General features: G+C 43.7%; 1 protein-coding gene across 3 annotated transcripts in view; it reads right to left on the bottom strand.

Annotated features, from left to right (window-relative positions):
• DPP6 (dipeptidyl peptidase like 6) overlaps window positions 1-24,557 on the bottom strand; it is a 1,045,284-nt gene that overhangs the window by 803,584 nt on the left and 217,143 nt on the right. For 2 of the 3 annotated variants that reach the window (XM_018553123.1, XM_018553124.1), the window contains exon 1: window positions 12,252-13,184. The exons of the other annotated variant lie outside the window; for it this stretch is intronic. In XM_018553123.1, coding sequence (XP_018408625.1) covers window positions 12,252-12,449 — 198 coding nt within the window. In that variant the 5' untranslated portion in view covers window positions 12,450-13,184. Of the gene's footprint in view, window positions 1-12,251; window positions 13,185-24,557 lie in introns of those variants that run through there. 3 annotated transcript variants of the gene reach the window in all.

Here is a 24,557-nt window from a genome sequence, read left to right as displayed (position 1 = left end):
ATGTGACACGTTGCTTGTGTTTTGTTGATAAATACCTTTTGCTGTGTAAAAATGCACACGCACCTGGTGCGTGTGTGTGTTTAGGTTAGTAAATCACCCCCAATGTGTCTGAAATTCTGATCCTCCTCTACATACGCACACAAGATTCTAAGATGTAATCCAAATGATCAAACTCCTTATCCAACATAAACCTTTCTGCAGGATATGGAACTATTGTTCCCATAGGAAATGTCTGTCACTTTGAACCTTGCATATCAATGTTTTTGCGTATGCTGGCAAATTATCCAGCGTATTGTTGGCACTATACAAGCATGTGTGTGTATACACACAGCCTACAACAACCTCTATGGATACTACAGACTGTAATGGACACAGGTCGTACTTTACAAACAAGCAGGTTATCCTCCGACTTTTACGCTGTTCGTTAAATGCAGACCTGACATGCACATGAGAACATACACTTTATTGTACTGGTAGCCAAGTTAATGCAAATATTAATGAAGAAGTCCAGGTAAAGATGTTCGTAACCCTTGCAGTGAGACTACCCCAGCACTCCAAGGGTTAAGTGCTTATTTTTGCCTAAGCTAAAAAATATCCAAGTTATACTCACCTGAATCTTGGAGCCAGCTAGCTGTCACAGCGCTAGTGTGTCCCTCAGCATCCTCATGTTCTTAGTATACTACTTAGTACTATTTAGTGTATAGAATGTGATGACTCAGGGACCTTAGACCACTGGAGCGAAGGGGGAGAGATGCTCCAGGGACCGGTCTAGGAGCCAGCTGACTCTGAGTATAACTTTGTTACTTTTCTGCCTAGACAAAAACGAGTACTTAAACCTTGCAGTGTGGGGATAACCCCACTGCAAGAGTTAAGAACGTTTTTACCCATATTTCTTTAAAATCAGCAAAAAAATCCTGTAGACGTGCGCAGCTTCTGAATGCTGATTGAAAGCAAAACAGATTATCACTAGTGATCCTTATATCCTTAGCAAAAATCAGGGGTAACATATGGTCAGGGTTGGTGTCGTAGATTCTTAAAGTGTATGTAAACCCTAACAGTAATCCACTTGTATTTGCTCCCTTTTGGTCTGTTAACATATACCTTTGAAAGTGTTTGTTATATCTGTTTAATAAGTGAAAAAAATGACCAATTGAGCCTGCCAGGAAATCAGTAAGCTCATAACTTCCTCTGAAATCTCCAGAAGTCTTACCAGCTCTGCCCAGTTTATCTTGGTGAACTTCACAACACCTCCCCTATGTTATGGAGATGGGAAATGGGGAGGTGTTCTGACACCATCTGTCCTACGGTGACAATGCTGCTCCTCCATAGATACAGTAAAGGGTGTGAACACCCAAGGATGGGATGTGTTAGGTCTGGTTCACACCTGAGTCTTTTTCCGTGCATATCTATATGCGTGAAACACATAAGGCAATGCATGCTAATGGTGCTCGCTCACACCTGCACATTCGTACGTGCGGATAAAAACATGTAAAAAGTACACGCACGAATTTCTGGGCAGTTGCTGTGCGTTCTGATTGTTGTTGTAGCCATACGAACGCATGAAAAGATGCAATGCATTGCAAACATTCAGGTGTGAATGAAGCCTAACTGGCAGGATCACCAGAAGGAGATAAAAGAAAAAAGCCTGAGAAAAGAATACGAATGCAGTCATCACACCTATGGTCAGGTAAGCTGCAACACATACATTTTTTATTCTTGGGTTTAGATACACTTGAAACTGGGCACACATATAATAATATGCATGTAACATCCAGTTCTATGTCCTACCTATACAATCCATTCAGTATATATATAATCAAGCAAGCCCTTGCACTACATAGTTGCTGGTTCATCTACAGAAGATTATAAAATCAAGTAGCACATTAATTCTGTGTGAAATAACCAGCTAGTGTGAGAATGAGGTAAAATAGAATGTTCTTAAGGCTATTTTCTGTTCTGACTAAATGGTTGTCAAATATTATCGGCAGCAGAAAATTGGGCAAATATCACATTATCACCACGAGATAATGTGGACCATAGGAAATGAATACATCTTAGTAGCAAGAGATACAATGTAACAATTCTAAAGCACACTGGAGAGAGTACACTTTAAGCCCGGCACACATACAATAATCTGCTTGTACCATCAACTTGTATGTCCTACCTAAACAATCCATTCAGTATATATCCAATTAAGCAGGACCTCGCACTACATAGTTGCTGGTTCATCTACAGAAGATTATAAAATCAAGTAGTAACATGTTTGGGTAGCTTAAGAGCGTGTTCACATCATATCTGTTGAGCTGCATTTCTCTGCACACGTATGGTGTGAACAAGGCACATGGACATTATTTGTTTTCTATGTGCCCTGTTCACACTATACATATGCGGTGGGGTGCAGAAAAATGCAGTTATCGATTAAGGAGATGGTAAACTGTCTCCAAAAATATAGTTTATATGATTATGAGTGGTAAACATTTATTATATAAGGCTGCTGAGCAAACAACCTATAACCACCCTCTGGTGCACTTTTGCCGTTGAAGAGCCAATTTATAGTTTTTTCCATTTTGAAATCAAATAACTACTACAGCCAACTGCAAAAACATATGTACAACATTCTAATGTTTTGTGCTGCTATGCATTCCCCTTTCTTGATAGGATAATCTTGCAATTTACTGCTCCTAACATGTTTTGGAAAATGAGTTTACATGCAAAGCAGTCAATTTATAGCACTGCCATGGGGAAAGGTCACACATCACAAAGAGCCAATTTGTCATGAAAGACATCAAGCAGCAGTCCTTCTCTGTGCCTTTATTAGCATTCAGTGATGCAGAATACCTGCCTTCAGCACCATGGACAACTCATTGTCAGCAGCCATCCTACTTCTTGTTACCATCATCAAATAGAAACACAGCTCGGTGTGACCTAAAGCCATTGGCTTATTCAGTAAGTCTTCAACAATGGTAAGGGACAAAGTGCAGGAACTCAAAGCAATCAGCTTTGTCATATGCTCTATGTCAGGGGTAGCCAAACTCCGGCCCTCCAGCTGTGGTGGAACTACAAGTCCCATGAGGCATTGCAAGATTCTCACAGCCACAGACATGACTCCCGGAGAGAGATGCATCATGGGATTTGCAGTTTCACCACAGCTGGAGGGCCGGAGTTTGGCTACCCCTGCTCTATGTTGTTAAAAAGTGGAAAAAAAATATTTGGGTTTTACTTTTGATTTAAAGCCCATAAAGTACAAAGGGTTTAATTGGATTAAGGTTAATTGAGGTACTAGGTGAGCATTTCCTATTCTCACAATATGCTCCCAGTGTATACCAAGACAGACTTTTCATTTTTTGGCTTGAACATTAAAGGAGAACTATGAGGTAAGTGTTTTCCCACATAGTTCTCCTTAGGGTCACGGGAGGACGTAAACTAGCGCCCTCTCGTGACCCAAAGCTCAGTATACCGCGAGCCGCAGCTCGCGGTATACTGAGACCGCCGCCGGGACGGATCCTGACATTACTGTCGAGATCCACCCAGCTGCGTGATTGACAGCTGGCTCTGCCTATCTAGAGGCAGAGCCAGCTGTACCCACCCTCTCCCCATTCGTTCCTCCAGTCAGCGCTGGAGGATCGGAGCATGGAGGGGAGGGAATCCCCGCAGAGAGCCATGAGTGACAGTCACGGCTCTCTGCAGGGACAGGATCAAGAAGTGAGCGAGCGACAGTATGTGTTCGCTCACTTTCCGATCTATTGAGTCAACGTGTGACAGTTCCATTGTCACACGTCAGCTCAAACTATGAGGTTGAGTGAAAATCACTCACCTCATAGTTCTCCTTTAAATAAAATGGAGGAATTTATTAAAATTGGAGCAGGCAGAATCTGGAGCAGCTGTGCATGGCAACCAATCAGATTTTACCTTTCATTTTCAAAGCTTAACTGAACAAACTGAAGATAGACACTGATTGGTTATGATGGGCCATATTCTGTCTACTTCAGTTTTGATAAATTGACCCCCATTGTTCAGACCATGCCCGGCCATCACTCCCAACTGCTTTCCTTTAGAAGGAGAGAATTGGTGGCATTGGTTAAACACCTGCCAAGCAATGAGAGTACTCAATGTTCTTCTACATAAAATTAATGCATTAATTAAGTCACAGAGCAATATGCAGCAGAAAGAAGCAGCACCAAGTCACTGTTTACTGTAAACCCAAGTCTAATTGGTTTCTAAGGCTTACATACAATAGACTCCAATTGTGTTATTTTCTTTTAATTTTTCATGCATGTTAGTTATGCAATCATAAACATTTGTTATTATAAGGTATTTACCTATAAATATATATATATATATATATACACATGCCATTGCGATCTGTAATCTCCCTTAGTATTATAGTGCATTATTGCTTATCAAGATATATCTACATGCAAAAAGCAGTGGATTAAACATTAAAGGGTCTATTTATAAGAAATAACTTTGCATAGCTATTTGTCCAGCAAACTTACATGCACATTCATTCTGTGAGAAATAACCAACTAATGTGAGAATCAGGCAAAATAGAATGTTCTTAAGGCTATTTTCCGTTCTGACTGAATGGTTGTCAAATATTATGGGCAGCAGAGAATTGGGAAAATATCACATTATCACCACTAGATGGAGCCGAGGATCATAGGAAATGAATACATCTTAGTAGCAAGAGATACAATGTAACAATTCTAAAGCACGCTGGAGAGAATTAAAGTGACAAACCCTCAGATTTTTTAACATAAACCAATACTGTAATGTGTGCCTTACTGTAATCCATGGTCGCTTCCCTTCTCTTTGCTGCTCTTCCTTTTAAATCCTCATGTCTTCTCATGCTAGGGGAGAACTTCCCTTTGCAGCTGAGTGCCTCTTCCTGTAGTGCTGGCTCAGGTTGCAAACCTACACACAGACACCATGTATCCATTCCAGAGACAAGGCAGTCTGCTGCAAAACAGAAGTTCTCCCCCAGCATGAGAACAGATACAGATTTAAAAGAAAGAGCAGCAAAGAGAAGGGAAACAACCATGGATTACAGTAAGGCACACATTACAGTATTGTTTTATGTTAAAAAATCTGAGGGTTTAATGTCACTTTAACATTAGTAACCATTGCTACTACGACAATCCTGTTTCGATGGCCAAAAGCTATGCAGATTTTTTTATAACTAGACCCCTTAGCATGTTATGCATTCCTTATGCTCCATTAACACATATCGGTAGCGTTCTTCACATGGTTTTTAATATAGCCGGAACGTGCAGAATCCACCCAGGAAAATCACATTTGGACTTTTTTTGCGGGACTCGCGTGGTCGTACCGTGCAGACGCCGCCCAAGTGTGAACATTGTACATTGGAATTTTTTTTTATGTTTAGTGCATTTCCGTGTGTACCAATACGTGCAAAGGCATACCTCTTAACTTTGTAAGACAAGGAAGAGGGAAACCTTATGGCAGAATGTATATAAGAAGAGGACACACACCCTACCATGTCTCCAGTGATGTGGATTCCAAAGAATTAATATGCAAAAACCGATTGGTTAAACCCACAATTCTTCTTTTCCACTACTTATTTGGCTTTATATTGGCCTTTTAAATTCACAAACGCTCTAATTTAGAGGTTGCATAAAAGGTTAATAGGGCTTAAAAAACTTTTGATAGATATATAATCATTTTATATAATTGAGATATACTGTATACGTTGGGCCGAAGAGAGGGGCTTCTGAAGGAGAAAGAGGGACAGATGGATTTGGTTTGAAAAGAAAGACAGTTGGAACGTATGGTCTGTAGCGGTGCAATTACAGGAGTTCTAAAGACACAGCTTTTATTTATTCTGTTATAACATCAGCATTGTAATAGGAATACATACTAGAGTTGGTTTTGATAATGCAATCACAGCTTTTATGTAGTGAGTGCTGTCTTCTATCTGCCCATCATTTTCATCAACTTCCTGGATTCCCAGTGTGCTTTGCATGTCTTTCCCTGCTGCTTGATGTGATGCAATCTCAATTTCTCAAGACTACATATCCTATCATGCATTGCTTCCAGCAAGCAATGATAATGTTACATTGTTCAGAAGGCAGGCTCTCTAAACATTGTAGCACAAGGAAATGCATATTCACAGGGCTGAGTGACATTGTGTCATTGCATTGAGGAAGTACATCCTATGGACATCTTCAATAAGTTAACAAGCTTCTAAATCGATATGGTTATTAGGAGTGGGATAGAACATATGGAAATTCAATACAGAAATACAAATTTATTTTTAGTTTTTGACCATAGATACCCTTTAAGACAACAAATGTGCCTCACAGCAAACACACAGCATCTCAGTGCAGAGATAACCTTCTATAGAAATAAGACTTGTGCTTTGGAGACGCCAGACAAACTTTCCTAGCAACTCAGTCAGCAAACAGCAATATCACTGCAAGCCTGAAATGTGTGACGTGTAGAGTGACAGTCACATTGTAAGCAGTCCCTAGACAAAGCAAATGACACGAGTGCATTCAAATAGTTATTTGGTTACAGCTGCACGCTATTAAACTAGTCTGCAGATATAGAAGTTTAGCTGGAAACAAATGCGTGTGTTAAACATTATTAACCTCTTCTATACCTTAATGACCAACAGATAGGTAGGGTGGAAGTACATGAAAAAAAACAGCAACAAAGGTGGTAGTAATCACATTTAGATTCTCTGGGTATTGGAGAAGAATTAATTTCTCATTTTAAATAAATTAAACTTTATCAGCCACATTCGTTAAGGATCTGCTAATATTTAACACATTGTGAGTGCTTATATACAAATGCATGAAATGTTTCTATTATGCTACCAGCTGACACAGAACAAACATGCTTCCTCAGTTTTGGTTTATAACAATGGAACATATAATGATTTCCAGTAATTTAAACCACAATGTAAACACTATTTCATGTTACTTCTTTAAAATAAACAGCTGCTGCACACTGATATGAATGTTTTAATACAGGAGCTGAGGATGAGCTTTGGGTTTGGGCTGAACATGAATTTCAACCAAACCCAGCCTGTCCGCAGTTCAGCAAATGGAGGAACAAACTGGCTACATTCGGCTAGTTTGCCTGTCTGAGCCCCTGGCTGATGTTTGAAAATAAACATCAGCTGGTAGTCTGGAATATAGTGGCAATATCACTACCACTCTAAAATGACAGCTCCCCGGCTGGCTAGTGTTTATGAACAAACTAGCTGGGGGTCCTGGGTGACAGCATTGACCAAATATGGTAAAGACCATATTTGGTCAATAAGGTCCCCAGAATCCCCGGGTGATTTGATATAATTTACGACAGGAGTAGCAGCAGTGAACACCACCGGGTTGCAGGCCATTGTGTTGGTGCATTGACATTGCCTGGGGGGTGGAAACCGGGGGGGGGGGGCTCCTTTATTCTAAATGGGGCTTGCAGATTCCAATTAGTACCCCCCTTCAGACCCTCCCATTCTATTTGGGGTTAGGATATGGGATGAAGCCCTTCCCTACCCAGGCTGCATACCTGGATGAAGGACTTTTATAAAACTTATGGTGGGACCCCACTGCCTTTTTCCTGTTTGTTTTAAATTGTATAAAACATGTGTAGGGCCCTCCTTAAAAACGATAAAAGACCATTATCCAAGCATGCAGCCTGGATGACCAGTAAAGGTGGGACATAAACTTGTTCATTCAATAGTAGTATCAATATGTGCACTTTAAATGGATCTAGACACTGAGAAGGAAGTCAGTGACTTTATCTAATTACTGAACTACCACGTGTTTATGAAATCTTTTTGATCATCAAAAAGTCATATTTCAGTGAATGGTTGGTTGAGCAGCCTACTGGCTCAATATAGCTTTGGGGTACTCCAGTGATGAGATCGTAACCTTCATAGTTCCCACCTCTATTCCATCCCATGTTGGAATATGTCTCATTACTCAATAACTGAAATGTCCCCAGGCGTAGACTCTCTTCCTGTTGTGTTCTGCATATTATAAATTACCATACATGGAATGTAGGACACTTAAATTACTGCTATGATAGATGTGCAGACCAGGGGAAATCTAGCAGTGCTATCTAATCACCGGACGCCCGCTCTGAAAATACAGCAGAACCTATTATACAATGATATACCTTCTAGAAATAGGGTTTGGAGTAGACTATCCCTTCAGGCAAAACCTAGTAAAAGTGTCAGGAAAACTTCAATGGGACAGGGTAATTTTGCTGAAAGCTAAACTCCGGGCACAGACACTTTCATTTCTCAATAGCCTTAAAGTATATAGATCCACTTTGTGTGCACCAATTGCTTTTGCAAAAACGCAGAGGTGGGAGGGTCCAAGCAGGCCCCACCTGCTACAAGCTGCCTGCAGAAAGCTACAGGTGGGGGCGTATACAAGACCAGGCACCCTGCACAAAGACAGGAAGCAGCAGTGGTCTTTATTACAGGAAGCTCCTGGCAAGAGGCTTATTATCACACTGGATTATTGCACAGATCAGGAAGAAATACACAAAGCTCACCAAGATGCAAGTAAGAATACACATCCCTCTTGCATTCACACAACATTTGCTTATACCAGAGTTTAGATTTTTTTTTGTAAAAAACTGCATGCTTCTGGACGTGTTCTTTCCTTGACTAGCAATACTTTAAAAGCAATACAAAGTTATTGCAAACAAAGAGAAGCTAAGATCATTTTAACTTCTTAATGCTATATACTAGCAAATCTTTTAATATATAGAAAAAAAGAGACATTGAAATTTCAAACATAGTTTAAGGAAGCATAAAACACTGTATAAGAAAGAATAAACACAGTATAAGGAAGCATAATTACTCCCTGTGGAAAGTCGCACTTGGCATGACAGATAATGCTGAACAGTGCAGAGACTCTGCCACAGATCTGAGAAAATAAATTATTTTAAACTCCGGCATTTGAATGAAAAAGAAAAAGAATTTGCATGGTAAATGTCATTTTTTGTTTGCTCCAGAGCTCCGCATTATCAAAAGGAAGTTTCCCCAGACATATGTCGTACTGACAAACTAAAAATAAGCTGTAAGCAAGATGGGGGGATAAATTTAAGAACAAATGTAACTGGTAATATTTATACACCCTGCTTTCCTTTCCGACAGCACCACCTACAGCACAGACACTAAAAGAAAGAATAACAAGGCTTATACATGGGGCTTTTCATTCTACTAAAGTGTTAAAGGTAACCTGTCATGTGAGAAGCATGGAGGCTTTCATGGCTGACCTCTTCTTCTACTGGCTGTCATAAAGGCATTTTGGCCCTCTGGCTTCAATACTTTAAAGGCTACTCCCACATTGCAAGGGTTAACTGCTCATTTTTGTGTAGTGGACTTTTACTTACCTGATCACTGCTCCCACTGATCCAAGACTTCCCCCTCTCCATTCCGGTGGTCAGAAGCCCACTGGCTTCATAATGTCTATTGCAGGGCCCGTAGCCCTACATTATAAGTGAGGACGCCAAAGGGCAGCTTACAAGCTAGAATGGAGAGGAGAGGGATGAGCGCCAACCAACGGGGGAGTCGGGATCAGGTAAGTAAAAGTCCTCTTCACCTTATCCCTAAACCTAAGGTAGCCCCCCAAGTTTGGGGTTTTTTCTAACCCGGAGATAGGCTTAGAGTCACTGACAAGTAGGCAGATATAGACTTTTGACTTTTCTGATCTGGATGCTTGTTCTGGGTTAGCAACTCAAAGTTTTGAAAACAGTTGGTCAACATCACAACCAGGTATCTAGCATTTTCCAGAGGGTCAGCAGTGGCAGCCCTTGTGGGTTTTTTCTCAATCGCATGTTCTCATTAACCAGCAGCAATAACAAAAGTAGTGAATTAAATTGTCCATCCAAAAGTGATATGTTTGGTGGATTTGGTGGGTTTCTATGGCTAAAAACTTGTCATGGACATTAAAAGGAGTTCCCACTGTCCATGTTGGATTATTTATGTTATATTGCGGAAAATGCAATAGAAGACAGAACTTGCAAGATGCAAGGGGCCCTAACTGTGGACTCTGACAGCTCCAAAGGGCCACCCATAATATTTAGTATATGTCAGAGACTTTGGGCATACTAGAGGAGAGGATTAGAGACTGCAGACCTGGAGCCAGGGTGGTTGGAAGACCCACTACAGGAAATAGTGAGATCATGAGAGAATGTGGACATGCTAGAGACCACTCTCATCATAGCCCCTCTACAAATGAATGCTTCCACTAATGACTGCTAGGGTCTGTAAAAGGCCTCTCAGCAAGTCAGGGACATGCAGTATGGTCCATGGCAGATGGGGCACCCCCCCTCCCCCCTGGCCCACCACAGGCTCGGGCACTGATCTATGTGTGGAAGAGGGAGGGAGGAGACAGGGAGGAGGCTCCCTGACCCTCATTTGTTCGTCAATGATGAGGCATCTAGATGGATGCCGTCAGTGTTTTTTTATTGGACGTCTTGGACCAATGGCCTTTGCCATTGGTCCAATCAATCCACAGAGCTCAAGCCTCTGACTCCAAGTCAGAGGCTGTTGTAGCTCTGGCCTCACTGTGTTAGGTTACACACAGCAGCGGGGATGAGCCGGATGAAGCGACGCCTGTAATTAACAGGTGGGACTTCGTCCATGGCACGTTATACAGCGGGGAAGCTTTCCCCACTGTGTAAGCTGTTAGAAGCCGGTCTAAATGAAGAAAAAGCTGTCAGCTTCAGCTCTTTCTCACCTGCCTACCCAGACCGCATGTCCCTGCAGCAAGTACCTACGTGCCACAGTCTGGGTACTAGGGATGCAAGACATAAGAAGCCACAGGGCGCACTTTCTCTAGTTCTTAAAGTAGGATAATATTATGGCATAAATGACACACATATACAAAAATGTAAGATGTCACTGCATACGATACAGTAAAGAGTAATCATGTGTCCAGTTCAATGTGAGTTCGAGCAGCCAATCAGATTTAAGTTGACTGTCCGATCAGTGAAAAGTCAAACCTGATTGGCTGGTATAGATTAACGCAATTTGCCCAATTAAGTCCGCAAAACACATGTGTTCTAATAATGTAATTACACAGTACAGCCAGGAAGGGTCTGCAGTATACTGTCACCATTATACTAAAGATACATGACCTCTGGGGGGATGTGGGATGGATCACATCACAGCTCTTTGAAGTGATACACAGAGCGCTTTATACCTGACAGGACAAATCATAACATTGCAATCTTTTTTGAGGATAAAGATTCCTTTTGCACATGTACAGGCCATAACCATCTGGAGTGAAGAATGTAATACTTGATTATTTGGATTTATCTATAAATCGGGATTTCTGTTTTTCAGAATTCCGCTTCTCATTATAAACATGTAATTTGCAGTTATGGGTTTGCTTTGCTGATGCCTTGCTTGGGTCTGCTCATCTACTAATACTGTACATTTCATAGAGGTGTACTATAGTGGGCTACTGGGCCAGATACAGCATATATACAGAGAGATCTGGTTTATAGCCACTGCAGTGGGCTAAATGCTGAGCACAAATTGGTCTGAGTAGAATTTAACCCTGCTGGGTCTGCATCCATGGCAATGCACACTCAGGCCTTTTTAAAGAGGGTTCATCTGCAATGATCAATGTCTGGTAATTCTGTTTCATTCCCCAGCCCAAAAGAGGTGCCTGGATGAGTCATTGGTTACTAAGGTGATATGCAAATGCTACCTTTGAAATTTTCTTTTTCACATCCAGGAAGTGAAGAACATTGGGATCTGACAGCATTGAATATATTACAATAATTGATTTTGTTTCGGTAGCCTATCTATTAGTCAATTCACAACCATCAGGAAATCTCTCTTTTAATGAAGTTCTTTTTTTTTCTTACAGGGAAGCTGGCGTATGAGTTAACGACTGCCAGTAATGATAAGGTGGCAGATGCAGGATGTTGTTCTGCAAGGGTTAACCGCTGAGTTGTATCATAATTCCGTCTATTCTGCATCACTTGCTGATCAATAAAGTTCACATTAAAAAGATGTAATGGAGCAGGCATCAGTAAAACACAGGCAATTGGAAAACCTGACTTGGCTTACTCATGAACCCCCCCGAAGAACTGAATTAATCATTTAGAATTGCTATCAATGGCGTGTAAAGAGGGGGGCTGGGCTACAGGGGGAGGGGGGGGGTTTTGCCAGACACACAGATCAGGAGCAAGAATATACACAACACTTTAAATGGGGGGGAAAGAAGGGGGGTGTATAATAACAACAAACGTCTTACATCTTCCTCCTCACAGTCATGCCGCGCTTGGTACTGATAAGAGGGTCTCGTCTCAGGCGGTGGGCGTGCTGAGGTGGTCTTGCCGGCCGCGTCCTCTTCTGCATTTTGGCCACCCAAAAGGTGACTGGCTTCAGGTGGCATGGGGAAAGACCTAGACGTGTTGATCTTGCCAGTGAACCTCTGGTACAGCGAAGCCATCCAGTCAATCCTTTCAGCTTCACAAGAAAAAAAGTCAGCCTGGCAAACTGTCTTTTAACCCGTTTTATTAGAGATCAATTGGCACAGGGGGTGGGCAATAGAAGAAGAGAAAAAAATGTGGAAAAATAAAAAACACACACACAAAAAAAAAACAAGCCAACAGGGCCCATAAAGCTTCAACCAGAAAGAAGAAAAGTCAACCATCCAACAGAGATCTTATATAGTAGCCACTAGCATTTAATAAGAGACAAACCACTGGGGCGAACAGCTTTCCAATCACTCTTCAGCCTGAGGTGTCCGATCAATTGGCTGTGGAGGCTGCATGCCAACAGTCCATAGGAAGGGGGGAGAGATTGAGGGAGAGAGAGAGAGGGAGAGAGTGAGAGGACTCAGAAAGAGTCAACACATCATTCAGAGCACGTTGGCTGCTTCCCTTCTCCCTTTGTGTATATGGGGAGAGGGAGGGGGGGAAGGCTTTGCGAGTATTTTCCTGCTAGGTTTTCACTAATCTTGAAGAGCAACAGCCACCTGATTGAAATGAATCCGTAGAGTGCAGGAGAGGAGGAGGAGGGTGGGAGAAAAGCGCTGAGACAGAAGGAAGTAGGAGGGAGGGAGGCGTTACAGAGAATAACTGCATCCCCGACCACTCTCCGTGGTGCTGAAACGTATTCGCCTATTCCCGCCGCATGTCAAGCGTAGCCGTCCGCGATCCTCCATCAGTATGTACGTCCCGGTCCTTCTCCGCCGCTATCCTCTCCGTCCTCTCATCTACAGCCTCCCCCCCTCTCTCTCTCTCATCTGCTTTTCAATGATGTGTTTGCTTCTCTCTCAGAACAAACATGTTGCAGATCAGGCGACAGCAGAAGCAGCTGCATTCTCACTGAAGGAACAGCGAGCGTTCGGATTACTAATACGTGACAATGGGACAATCAGGAGATGAATGAAACTTTGCCGAGTGCAAGTCACTTAGAAGACCTACTGGAGACAGAGAAGTTGGGGACTTGAAGGGCCAACAATACTCTGATTTATTTATTTATTATAGGTGCCGGCAATTTACGTAGCTCTTTGCACAATTGCACATTCACGTCAGTCCCTCAAGGAGCTTACAATCTAAGGTCCCTATCTCACATGCCTACATACAAGGGCCATGATAGACAGGAGCCAATTAACTTTCCAGCACGTCTTTGGAGTGTGGGAGGTAACTGGGGTACCCAAGGGGGAAACCTACACAAGCACAGGGAGAACATATAAACTCCATGCAGATAGTGTCCTGACCGGGATGTGAATCACAGGCCGGTGTTGTGACAAAACAGAGTTTTCCTACATACGCATGACTTTATGTCCTGAGGAAAGCTGCCAGATGTCACATTTAAGCCTCTTTAGATTACTGTAGCAGCCAACGTGGAATCATAGACTGCTCAGCATACCTGTTTTCATGAATATGAACCTTTCTGGGGGTTATTAAAGGTAAAGTCCACCTGAAAAAAAGAAAAGTACAAATGCACACATCTGCATGAATGAAAAAATGTGCATTTATTATTATTATTATTTTTTTAAAACAAGGTGGACTTTACCTTTGAAGTGATATTAAAGTCAAATGGATTGTAAGCTCTCTCACATGCTGATGAAATCACTGACAATGGATGCAGCTTTGTGATGTTTATAAGTTTGTTTCCTGCAGAACCAGCTCCCCCGAGCACTGGTCCTGACTTCCTGTTTTAAGACTTGTTTACACCAAGTCCGGACCAGATCTGGAATGCGTTTCTGCAAACGCAGTATGGTGTGTTTTAGATGTGTTCCCGTCAGGGGCGTCCTGAGGCCGGGTGTCACCCGGAGCAGATACCATGTGACACCCCACGGTGACGTCACCACGTGTGTGCGCGATCATCTTTTTTATACCTGCCGGTGGCCATCTTGGTGATGGACGCCGGCAGAGAGAGGAGGGGTCGTTCACCTGGCAGGATAAGGTATGCCGCCGGGTCCCCTCCTCTCTCTCCTGCAACTGTCGGGCTCTCTGTCCGTGACCGAGTGCCTGACTTTTCAGAGGGGGTGACGCCAAAATGACTGTCAGCCATTTTGGTGTCACCCCTCCAATGGTGTCACGCGGGTGGGAGCGGCACCCCCTGCACCCCCCTTGTGATGCCACTGGTTCCTGTGCATTTTTTTAAAGCCTGAATGTGCTGTCTGGTGCGTTCCAGTGCATTGACGCATTTACATGCATTTTGGTGCAATACAGACCAGAAAAAATAGTGAACGGACTTCACTGGCATGAACAGAGCCCAGAAATATCATAGGAATACATTGGGATGCATTTCAGTTCAGGCAAAAAACATTCTGGTCCAGGTCTGGATTCGGACAAGGTGGGAACAAGCCCTTGGGGTGGCTCCTTTCCCTTGCAGGGTCCTATGGAGTCACCCTTGTGTGTGCTAGTAAGCTGTATGTGTCTCCACCAACACACATCTTACTGATGTCTCCTTCACACACCGTACTGATGTTCCCCAGAATCCAATGGGTGCTGGAACAGCTGGTGGATGGGGCCACACTATACAGTCGAGGATATGTTGTCTGCACACAGAATATCATCTTCATTGGTATTCCTTCAGCATAACATTTCTGGGCCTTGCAGAGCCCCTTCATCAGGCACAGCAAGGCAAGCCACTCCCCTGTTCCTGCCTTCCCCTTCCTCCCTCTCCTTGCTAGTAGATGGACAGCTGCTGGAGACTGCTCTGTCCCATGTGACCTTGTACTGGACAGGAAGTTCAGGGAAATGGAGTGTAGAGAGTTGGAGCTGTTTGGAAAGATGATGGGGGGAATCTATCAGATTGGGAGCAGACAAAATCTGAAGCAGCTGTGCATGGCAACCAATCAGCTTCTCTCTTCAGTTTGCTCCGTTAAGATTTATTAATTGAAATAGGGAGGTTGATTGGTTGCCATGGGCGACTGCTCCAGCTTTTGTCTGCTCCAGTTTTGATAAAGTCTGAGTGTTTGGGCAACAATGTAAACAAAATCTTTTCTGGGCAATGTATATTTCTTTGATCTGGATTCATTATTGAAGGAAAGTTTGAGAGCTTCATATAACTTTAATAACAGCCAGAACGGTTCATGTTAATGATGTGTGTCGGCTGTGTGTGCACGTTGTAGCCGGATTGTACCAACTCCTTGTGATTTACCTGCAATGTGATGAGAAGAAACACCAGATCTTGGTTTTTTTGGTTTTACTTCTCTTAGTAATGTCCTCCTGAGACCCAAATTTAACAGGAACGTCCTATAATAAAGACCAGTCACTGCTGCTCTCTCTCCTTATTCAGGGTGACTGGTCTTGTCTCTGCCCCCCTCCTTTAGTTTTCTGCAGGCAGACTGTAGTGGGTGGACCTGCTGGGCCCCTCCCACAGCTCTACTCTTTGCATAGACTATGTACAGCACAGTGATGATGTCACTGCTACTTTTACAATGTAATAACTGGGTTTGCAATGGTATTTGGTCACATAAAATGGATTTATATTGTTTGTGGCTATTAAGTCATTAAGGAATATATTTAAATGAAAGCTCCTTTGCCCATTTTTAAGCTTTAGCTAGTGCAAGGGTGTAGCTAATTGTATATGTACTACAAAACTGTTGGTAGATAAGACGATTGCGCAGTCGGGTTGTAGTATGTGTAGCCAGGTTTAGGGGTGACCAAATGAAAAGCTGCCCATGGAAGAAGTTTTTGATTTATTTATTTTTATTGTAAGTCATTTTCATTGTGCAATTGTAAGAACGTAAGTCCATTATTCAATGCACAAGATTCTCAAGCGGATATGACATGGGTAGGCACCCCTCTTGTGTTGAAACTACAAATCCCATCATGCCTCTGCCTGTCAGCGTCATGCCTGTGACTGTCAGGGTCTTGCAAAGCCTCAGGGGTCTTGTAGTTGAAACACAGATGGAGTGCTGAGGTTGCCAACCTCTGGCTTATAATGTGATCAGGCTGCTTACAAAAGGTATTGTTAACCTGGAACTAAACTCCACGTTAGAAATCGTTGCCGGCAGCCAGGAGACTCTGCGAGGGTAATGTATCCAAACTGGAGCAGACAAAATCTGGAGCCGCTGTGCATGGCAACCAATCAGCTTCTCGCTTTCATTTTCAAATCCTAACTAAACAAACTGAAGAGAGAAGCTGATTGGTTGCCATGCACAGCTGCTCCAGAATTGATCTGCTCCAGTTTGGATAAATTCCCCTCACAGAGTCTCCTGGCTGCCGGCACAAATTCCCTCTGTAGGTCTCCCCTGCAAAAAAAAAAACAACATACCTGCCAGCAATGATTTTGCCATATACATGGAAGTGAAAGAACAACTCCGGGGTCTTAAAAAGCTGACGTACCGCCACACCGCAAGGGTTACCTGCTGTTTGTTCTCTAGGGGATGAAAATAAAGAAGATGCACTCACCCGATCCTCGGTCCTGCAGCAGTGACTGCTCACATCCCTCCCCCTCCGTTCCAGCTGTGGTATGTCCCACAGCATCTTCACGTCTAAAGCTCACCACACACACACGTTACAATCTGATTGTACAATCTCCTTTAGATCTACCAACAAGTGTGTAGTACAAGAGCCGCCCTGATTGTATACAGATTGATTGGATAGAATAAGTTGGCCCTCATATTACATAGTTTTGGTGGATCTAAAGTTGGTTGTATAGAGATTGTACGGCCAGATTGTAATGTGTGTGTGTGTGGTGACCCTAACAGACCTGTATTATGAAGACTTTACAGGTCCTCAGACTACCAGAGCCCGGGGGAGAAGAAGCTGTAGGGACCGGTGTAGCAGCCAGGCGGGGCCGAGGATCACGTGAGGATTTCTTCTTTGTTTCCGTCCCCTAGACAGAACGAGCACTTTGGGTGACTATAACTTTTTTTTTTAGAATGCAGACAAAAATAGAAATCTTAACCCTTACAGTGCGGGGGTATCCCAACTGCAAGGGTTAAAGAAGAGCTCTGGCCAAAAATGTTCTTAACTCTTGCACTGGGGCTACCCCTGCACTGCAAGGGTTAAGTGTTCATTTTTGTCTCGGTGCAAAAAAAACGTATCCCTGAACCCTCTCTTTTCCTCTGCTGCAGCAATGGTATGTCCCTCAGCAGCCTCATGTCCCATACACGGTGTATAGAACATGGTGACTGAAGGATCTAGAGGCCTTGTTCACACTAGACCCAATTCTGACCAGAACGCACTGCATCGCATTGCGGCCGGCTCACTATGTTGTGGGGCAGGAAGGGGCGTGGTGGTCCATTGAAGTGAATGGCAATGTGATCCGCCGCACGGGAACACAAGGCACATTATGTCTGCGGTCTGGCCCGGTCCAAACAAAATAGTGCTTGCAGCATTTTGTTCGGACCGGACCGCACCGCACGCATAATCTGCCTTGCATTCCTAAGCGGCCGATTGCATTGCGGCCGGACCGGTCAATGGACCGCCTCGCCCCCTCCTGCCCCACAACATAGTGAGCCGGCCACAATGCGATGCAGTGCGTTCTGGTCAGAATCGGGCCGGAACGCACTATGTCTAGGCCTTAGACTGCTGCAGCGGAGGTGGGGGGGAGGGGGGGCGGAGAGTCCCCAGGAACCAAGGGGTAAACCTTTTTTTAGCACCTAGTCAAAAATGAACAGTTAACCCTCGCAGTGCAGGGGGCGGGGGGATGTAGCCTCACTGCAATGGCTAAGAACATTTTTACCAAGAGTTCTGCCTTAACTTTTATAATTCCTGGAGCTGTTCTTTAGGTCCTCCCATCCAAACAAGATGGTCAAAGACGCTGAACCTGATGCCACATCAGAACCAAGGTAACCTGGAAGACCCTAAAGCCAAAACATTTGTCTTTTCATTTGGATAAAGTAAGGAAAGGGTCAGTATATCTGTCATGGGGTTTGTTTGTTTTTTTTTTTGCTGTCTATGCCTCCACTGTGAAGACTCACACTCCCGATTTGTCCATTGACCATTGTCACCAGGCCTGAAAGGAAAAATGCACAATTTTGGGTTGTCGCAGAAATGGAAATATAGAGGAAATCTTGTCCCTGTGACCACTGTCATAAATTGGATTTCTGTTATCTTGGTGAGATTTCCTCTTACTCCCTGTTGGAATAATGGGACAGGAAGTGGAGGTAATTCCTCCCAATGGGACACAGGGGTTATAATCATTCTCTACTGTGATGTTTGGGGATATTAGCACATACGGTGAGCGCTTTAAGGATGCAGTCCACTCGCAAGAACTTCTGTTTAAGGGCTTGGTAGCCCACTTTTATTCAAGCGAAAAAAGTAAGACATCCACCTTGGATACCTTCACAGGGATTGCTCAGCATAACATTCATGTAAGGCTTCAAAACAACACACGTATAGCCTCCTGGCTTCCACTTTAAACATTACCACTTCTGTCCCACCGGTCCTCTTGGAAGTACTGTCCCGCACTTGTACTGGCGGCCCCTCAGGCTCTCGGCGCTCCCATCCTCATCAGTTCTCTCAGCCTCCCAGGCCTCCAGCAAGCACACCACCTGACTCCTGGTTGGAGTCCTCCTGACTCCTGAACACCGTCCGTTCCTATCCCAGCAGAAGCCCTGAACCCTAGCCAGCATCCTTGCCCTAAGGGCTGTGCACAACAGTGCAATCATTGGGTGCTGGTCACTGCTAAAGCCTGGACCCAGGATTGGAGCTTTCTTCCCTCCTGAATCACCTTGAAACCTCCCAGTTCCAGGATCCCAAACAGAATCCAGACAATCCCTTGTTTCCTGTTTTCACCTCTCCGCCCCTTTTGGGTGATCATAACAGCCAATTCTACAGTGGGATTGCCACACAATACGACACTACTCTATCAAAAACTAGAAAAACATTGTGCTTTAGATATACTTTTGCAGTTTTCTCATCTTTAATAGCTAAAGTTAAAGCAGCACTTGTTTTTGTAACCTTGCGCTGTTTAATTCATTCCTTCTGTGTACCATCCTACATCCCCCAAGATAGGCCTAGCACTTCTCCTCTCCTGTTATAAGGTGTTTTCTGTCGCAGTTACAGTCTGTGACTTTGTGTTATTTATTTTTCCCGTGGCTCACACATTAACACTTTCTGATGAAGGATTGCAGTGATTTTCTTTTGGAATGAGTGTGCTTATACTCATTATTATATGACGAAGAACTGGACGGGAATTAGATCCGTCAGAAGCACAATCTTGAAGGAACAAGGACACCTCATCTGGGCTCCGGGAATAAAACTGACATGATTGAACAAAATCATAAACCTCAAGATACAGCCCCATAAAATGAATTCAGTGTTGGCTCACTTTTTTACTTTTTCTTTAAAGAATCAACCTACTCAAATTTCATTTCCGTTTTTTAAACGATGTTGGTGGTTGAATCATCTGCCGGCTTTTATGCTTCTTGGGGGCTCCACAATGAGCTCTCACTGTTACCATCAAGTCTCACTTTTCCTGTTGGGTTATTCAGTTCTCTTCTACCATGGAGAGTCCTGCCTGCTCCTGTAGCCATACCGGCAAGTAGAGCAGAGGCAGCAACAGTAACAAGGAGATCTCAATCTTCAATTCTACAAGAGATATAAGAAGTGAATCCATCATTCAGCTCAGCAATCTATATTCCAAATAGAAGCAAGGTCGGTAATCAACTGACCCTTTAAAGGGAATCCAATTTACTCAACCCCCATCCTATATACAGAAAACATCTATTGTTTTCCCCTACACCCACTCCTCTCCATTCTATAGATTTTATTTTAAAACAAGACGCTTTTCAACTGGTTGGAGTTCATTCCGATCAGTAGGGAATACGTGGTCCTCTGCTGATTGGAGCAGGACAAAGCAGATATCACTCTTGTGACAACCTTTTTCTTTGAGTCTTTTCTGAGCTGTACAGACCCAAGTTAGGTCTATGGGGAGTCGGATTTAAGCAGACATGTGTCCATTTACATCCGATTCCCTCTGATCCATCAAGATCAGGTCCACCAAAATGGAACTCTGTTCTATTTCTTTTGTCTCCCTTCAGTTCAGTCAAAGTGAATAATAATGTTCGATTCAGTCGATCTAACATCTGGATCAGCTGAGCCGAAAAGGCGGCAGTTCACTCGCTGCCGTTCACCCCTATTCTCATAGGGGCCAATCGGCAGTGAGTGAATAGCCGAATGCCGGAAGTAGCGTGGGGTCCCCCTCCCAATCCATACCAGACCCTTTTGGTCTGGTAGGAAAGTTAGGAGAGACCCCAAGTTAAAAATTAAATAAAAAAAGTGTGTGGGGTTCCTCCAAAGTCAGACCAGGCTGTTTAGGTGGTAGGAATTTTATGGGGGAACTCCAGCCCCCTACTTGTGAATGTATGTGAATAGCCCGTACAGCAGCCCTTCGGTTCAGCTGAATGGAGGGGCTCAGGCGGCCGGAGTGAGCTGAAGGATTAGACGGAGCTTTGGCTTAATCCTTTGGCTCTTTAGTGAATAATCCTCTAAGTTCCCAATAAAAACCACACAGACTGCTTGACATGGCTTTCAATGGCACTGCAGTGGTTTATTTAACCACTACCAAATTACATTTTAACAAACCAAAATAATAAGAACCTAACGACTGTTGTTACAAGAAAGGGGTCATTGGTGTCCATTAGCCCAACTAAGGCTTTTCTAAATCTACCCGATTTCCCCTGCCGCACCTCCCACCGGCTCAAGCATTACCTATATCCGACATCCCCAAGGGTCTGGACCTCCCTTCCTCATTTTGCATTGGAGCCAGTAAAGCATTGCAACCGTGATTAGTGAATCACAGGTCCAATGCCATGCCCTGGCTCCTGCAAATGGTTCCTCTTGTCCATGTCTGTCCCTCGGTATGGACATTCAGTAACATGGACGTAAGGCAAAATGAGTGGACAACAAGTGAGGTGACATCCCCACACCTTTGCATTAAGAACTACAAGTTCATCTGCTGTGCTGGCTGATGGGACCTGTAGTTTCTCCATTCACAGATGCTGTCAAAGGATCTGGGAATGGATGACATGGCTGTGTATGAAGAGCCTGTGGGCGGAAGAACCCCATGATTCAGGTAAGGGGGAAGGAGGGGGGGGGGGGGGGGTTTGTGGCGCCATTTTTTGGGGGGGGGGGGGTGTTGATGTGACCATGTTTTACGTTACACTCTAAATATAAATGGAACATGGTCCAAAAGGTAAACTTAGCCTTTAAAAGTTTTACTTATGATGTTATGTTATCTTTTTTTCACATTGCTGTAAATGACAGATGATCACTTCGGCAATGTCTCACTTTGCTGACTAATTGGAATAATTGCTATCACACCTTTCTTTTTAACGAACCATAAATGTCACCTGCGACATCTTGATACAAGAGGTGATAAGTGACGTAATAGCTAAAAATATTTCGTCCTTAGCAGCTATTTAATGCCACAGTATATGCACCAGGGACGTGCGGTCAGGGGAGGCAGAGCCTCACCTAGTCTTATGGAGGAAGAAGCTGTCAGCTTCATTTCTGACAGCTTTTTATCCATTCAGGGCTTTTATTAGGTTACACAACAGGGAAAGCCTCCCCGGTGCGTAACCTGTCATGGACAGTACGCTGCCTGTTAATTACAGGTGGCGCTGCATCCAGCTTTTGACAGGTAAGTTAGGTTACACAGCAGCGGACTTCCCACTGCTTGTGTAACCTAACATAGTGAGGCAAGAGCTGCAGCAGCCTCTACTCTGTGTTAGAGGCGTGAGCTCTGTGGATGGTTTGGACCAATGGCAAAGCACCATTGGTCCAAGCTGTCCAATAAAAAATAAAATACTGTGGACATTGATGCCTCACCAGTGACAAGCAAGTGAGGGACAGGGAGGCTCCTCCCTACTTCACACTATCTTGTTGATCGGGTAGGGGGGGTTTTATCGGAATGGGGTGGGGCTTTGGCGAGGTGGGGGCGGGACTTTGGTGGGCATGCTGGGGCGGGGCTGGGGGAATGCCTCACCAACACCAAGGAGACAAGACCAGTCATCCTTGCAGCTAGCCTGTAGTGTGGGGCCTTTTTGGGTTTTTCCCTTTGCACAGGCTATGTACAGCACACCAATGATGTCACTGCTACTTTTACAAGGTGATATCTGGATTTATAAAGACATTCAGTGCACATAAATTGAATTCACATCCTTTGCAGCTATTGCAGGGTATATTTCAGTGTAAATGTTTGTGCTCAGAGTTGCGTTTCAAGATCTGGTGAACCCCCCCCCCCGTTTAGGGGGTACCCATTAAACACAAGCTCCAATAAAAGGGTACATACTGTAATACAGTTGAAAGACATTTTTCAAGCAGCTAAGACTGAATTCCATGATTCCCCCAGAGGTAAGCAGCTTCACTTGTATAGTAAATGATTTATATGTCCATAGTGATTTTTCATGGCGAAATTGTCTTACTGTGCCTAGGCGATAAGGTCACAATGGTCTGGCAAGCTTTTTGTGAAAGGAGGTGCAATAATCTGTTATGGAGTTGCAATGCTTGAGTAGCTGCATTTCTCCACGTTTAGCTTTGTTGTCAGCTTGGAGGGAGTTTAATTTCTGCGGCGAGATATAAAACACACACATAACACACACAAAGCTGCTCAGATGTTTCCAAGGATAATAAAAAATAAAGCAGTGTTAGTCTTTTAGTGTTTATCCGATTTGCTGCAGAGCTGCGTGCTCCAGCGCCCCTCAGTGGACAGATGCTGTAACGATGCAGCACCGCCACAGAACATACATTTGTCATATTGCAATGAAGCAAGGCTGATAGGATTTCTCTCTACAGATTTATACATATGTATTACTGTCTCCATTTCCGTGGAAGGAGATTTAGTCGGTCTCACTTTACAAAGGCGGCTTAGTCTGTATCATTTCACTGGCTGTTTGAATATGCAAGAATTCTAGGATCAATATTACCATTAAACACACATGATATCAGGATAAGTTCGATTGCCATTTCTTATTCCGAGCACCAATACTTCCAAAGAAGGTTGCAGATTAATTATCGTTGGTTGAATATTTTATTGATAGGAAATGTAGTATAGTGCCCGGTAAGCTTCCAATAATGGATGATATAATCATCCAATCACAGGATAAGTACTGGAGTGTGTGAATCTCTGAGAATCCCATGCTTCAGTAGCATAATGAGTCTCTAAGGAATTCATTCATTCTTGAAGCAACAGAGAGACCTTGCTTTATCTCCCCAAATTTAATTCTAGATCATGACCGCATCAAGGTGAACATGTCACTTTTAGCTGGCCAGCGGCAATAAGTTTCAGTGAATTACAATTAAGAGTTAGAGTTTCCATTAATTGCAATGAAAATGTTTCTGTCTTTTAGCTCTGAACTGAGTAGGGAAGTGTTCGAATGTTGGTCACAATTTTTATTACTAGAGGAAGTGGAAAGTTACCGCTGGAATCATGAGGTTGTCCTATTGATGTCTTTCCGCTAATAAGGATGATCTGGTTAGCGGGTTGGCACATTCTACATCCCATGGGATCTTCAATTTCCTTGGTTTGTAGTGCAAAAACAGCCAGTATAAAAACAGAAGCTTCAAACCACTGCTTAATAGTTCGGATACAATTGAATTCCAATAAATGCCAGAAGAAGCCAACACGTTTTGGTGGCCCACAGATATCCCGTATCAGAGCTTGCAATGGAAAAGTGTATGGACTGGATATTAACTGAAGATTTATAAACAAAAGCAGGGTCTCTAATAAGGCAGCCTGAGGAGGTTTCCTCAGGCAGCATCTCATTGGGGAGTGGTAGGTGTGGTTTGGGGTAGCAGAGGGGCAGCCACAGCGTCCTAGATTGCTAAAAGCTCTTAACAACCTGTGATGTTCTGTCTGGCTTCCTGCCCAGTTCACCAATGTCAGCGGCACTGTCTTGTGTCCCACCCAGCTCACTGAGACATCACTGGTTGCCAGGAGCTCAGTGGGATGACAGCCAGAGCGTCCCGCTCTGCTCCTGGCAACCAGTGACATCTCAGTGAGCTGGGCGGGATGCTGGACAGTGGCACTTACTGCACACACCCCACCCCCACCACTGGAATGACAATTCCCCTCCCCCCGGGATGACCATTAGCTGATAGCACCAACGGAATGACTGTACATTGAACAAACCCCCCCCCCC

The sequence above is a fragment of the Nanorana parkeri genome, unplaced genomic scaffold, assembly GCF_000935625.1.
Source record: "Nanorana parkeri isolate BGI_ZX_2015 unplaced genomic scaffold, ASM93562v1 scaffold110, whole genome shotgun sequence".
Lineage (NCBI taxonomy): Eukaryota > Metazoa > Chordata > Amphibia > Anura > Dicroglossidae > Nanorana > Nanorana parkeri.
Note: the sequence above shows the minus strand (reverse complement) of the source record. Positions and strands in the feature narration are given on the sequence as shown.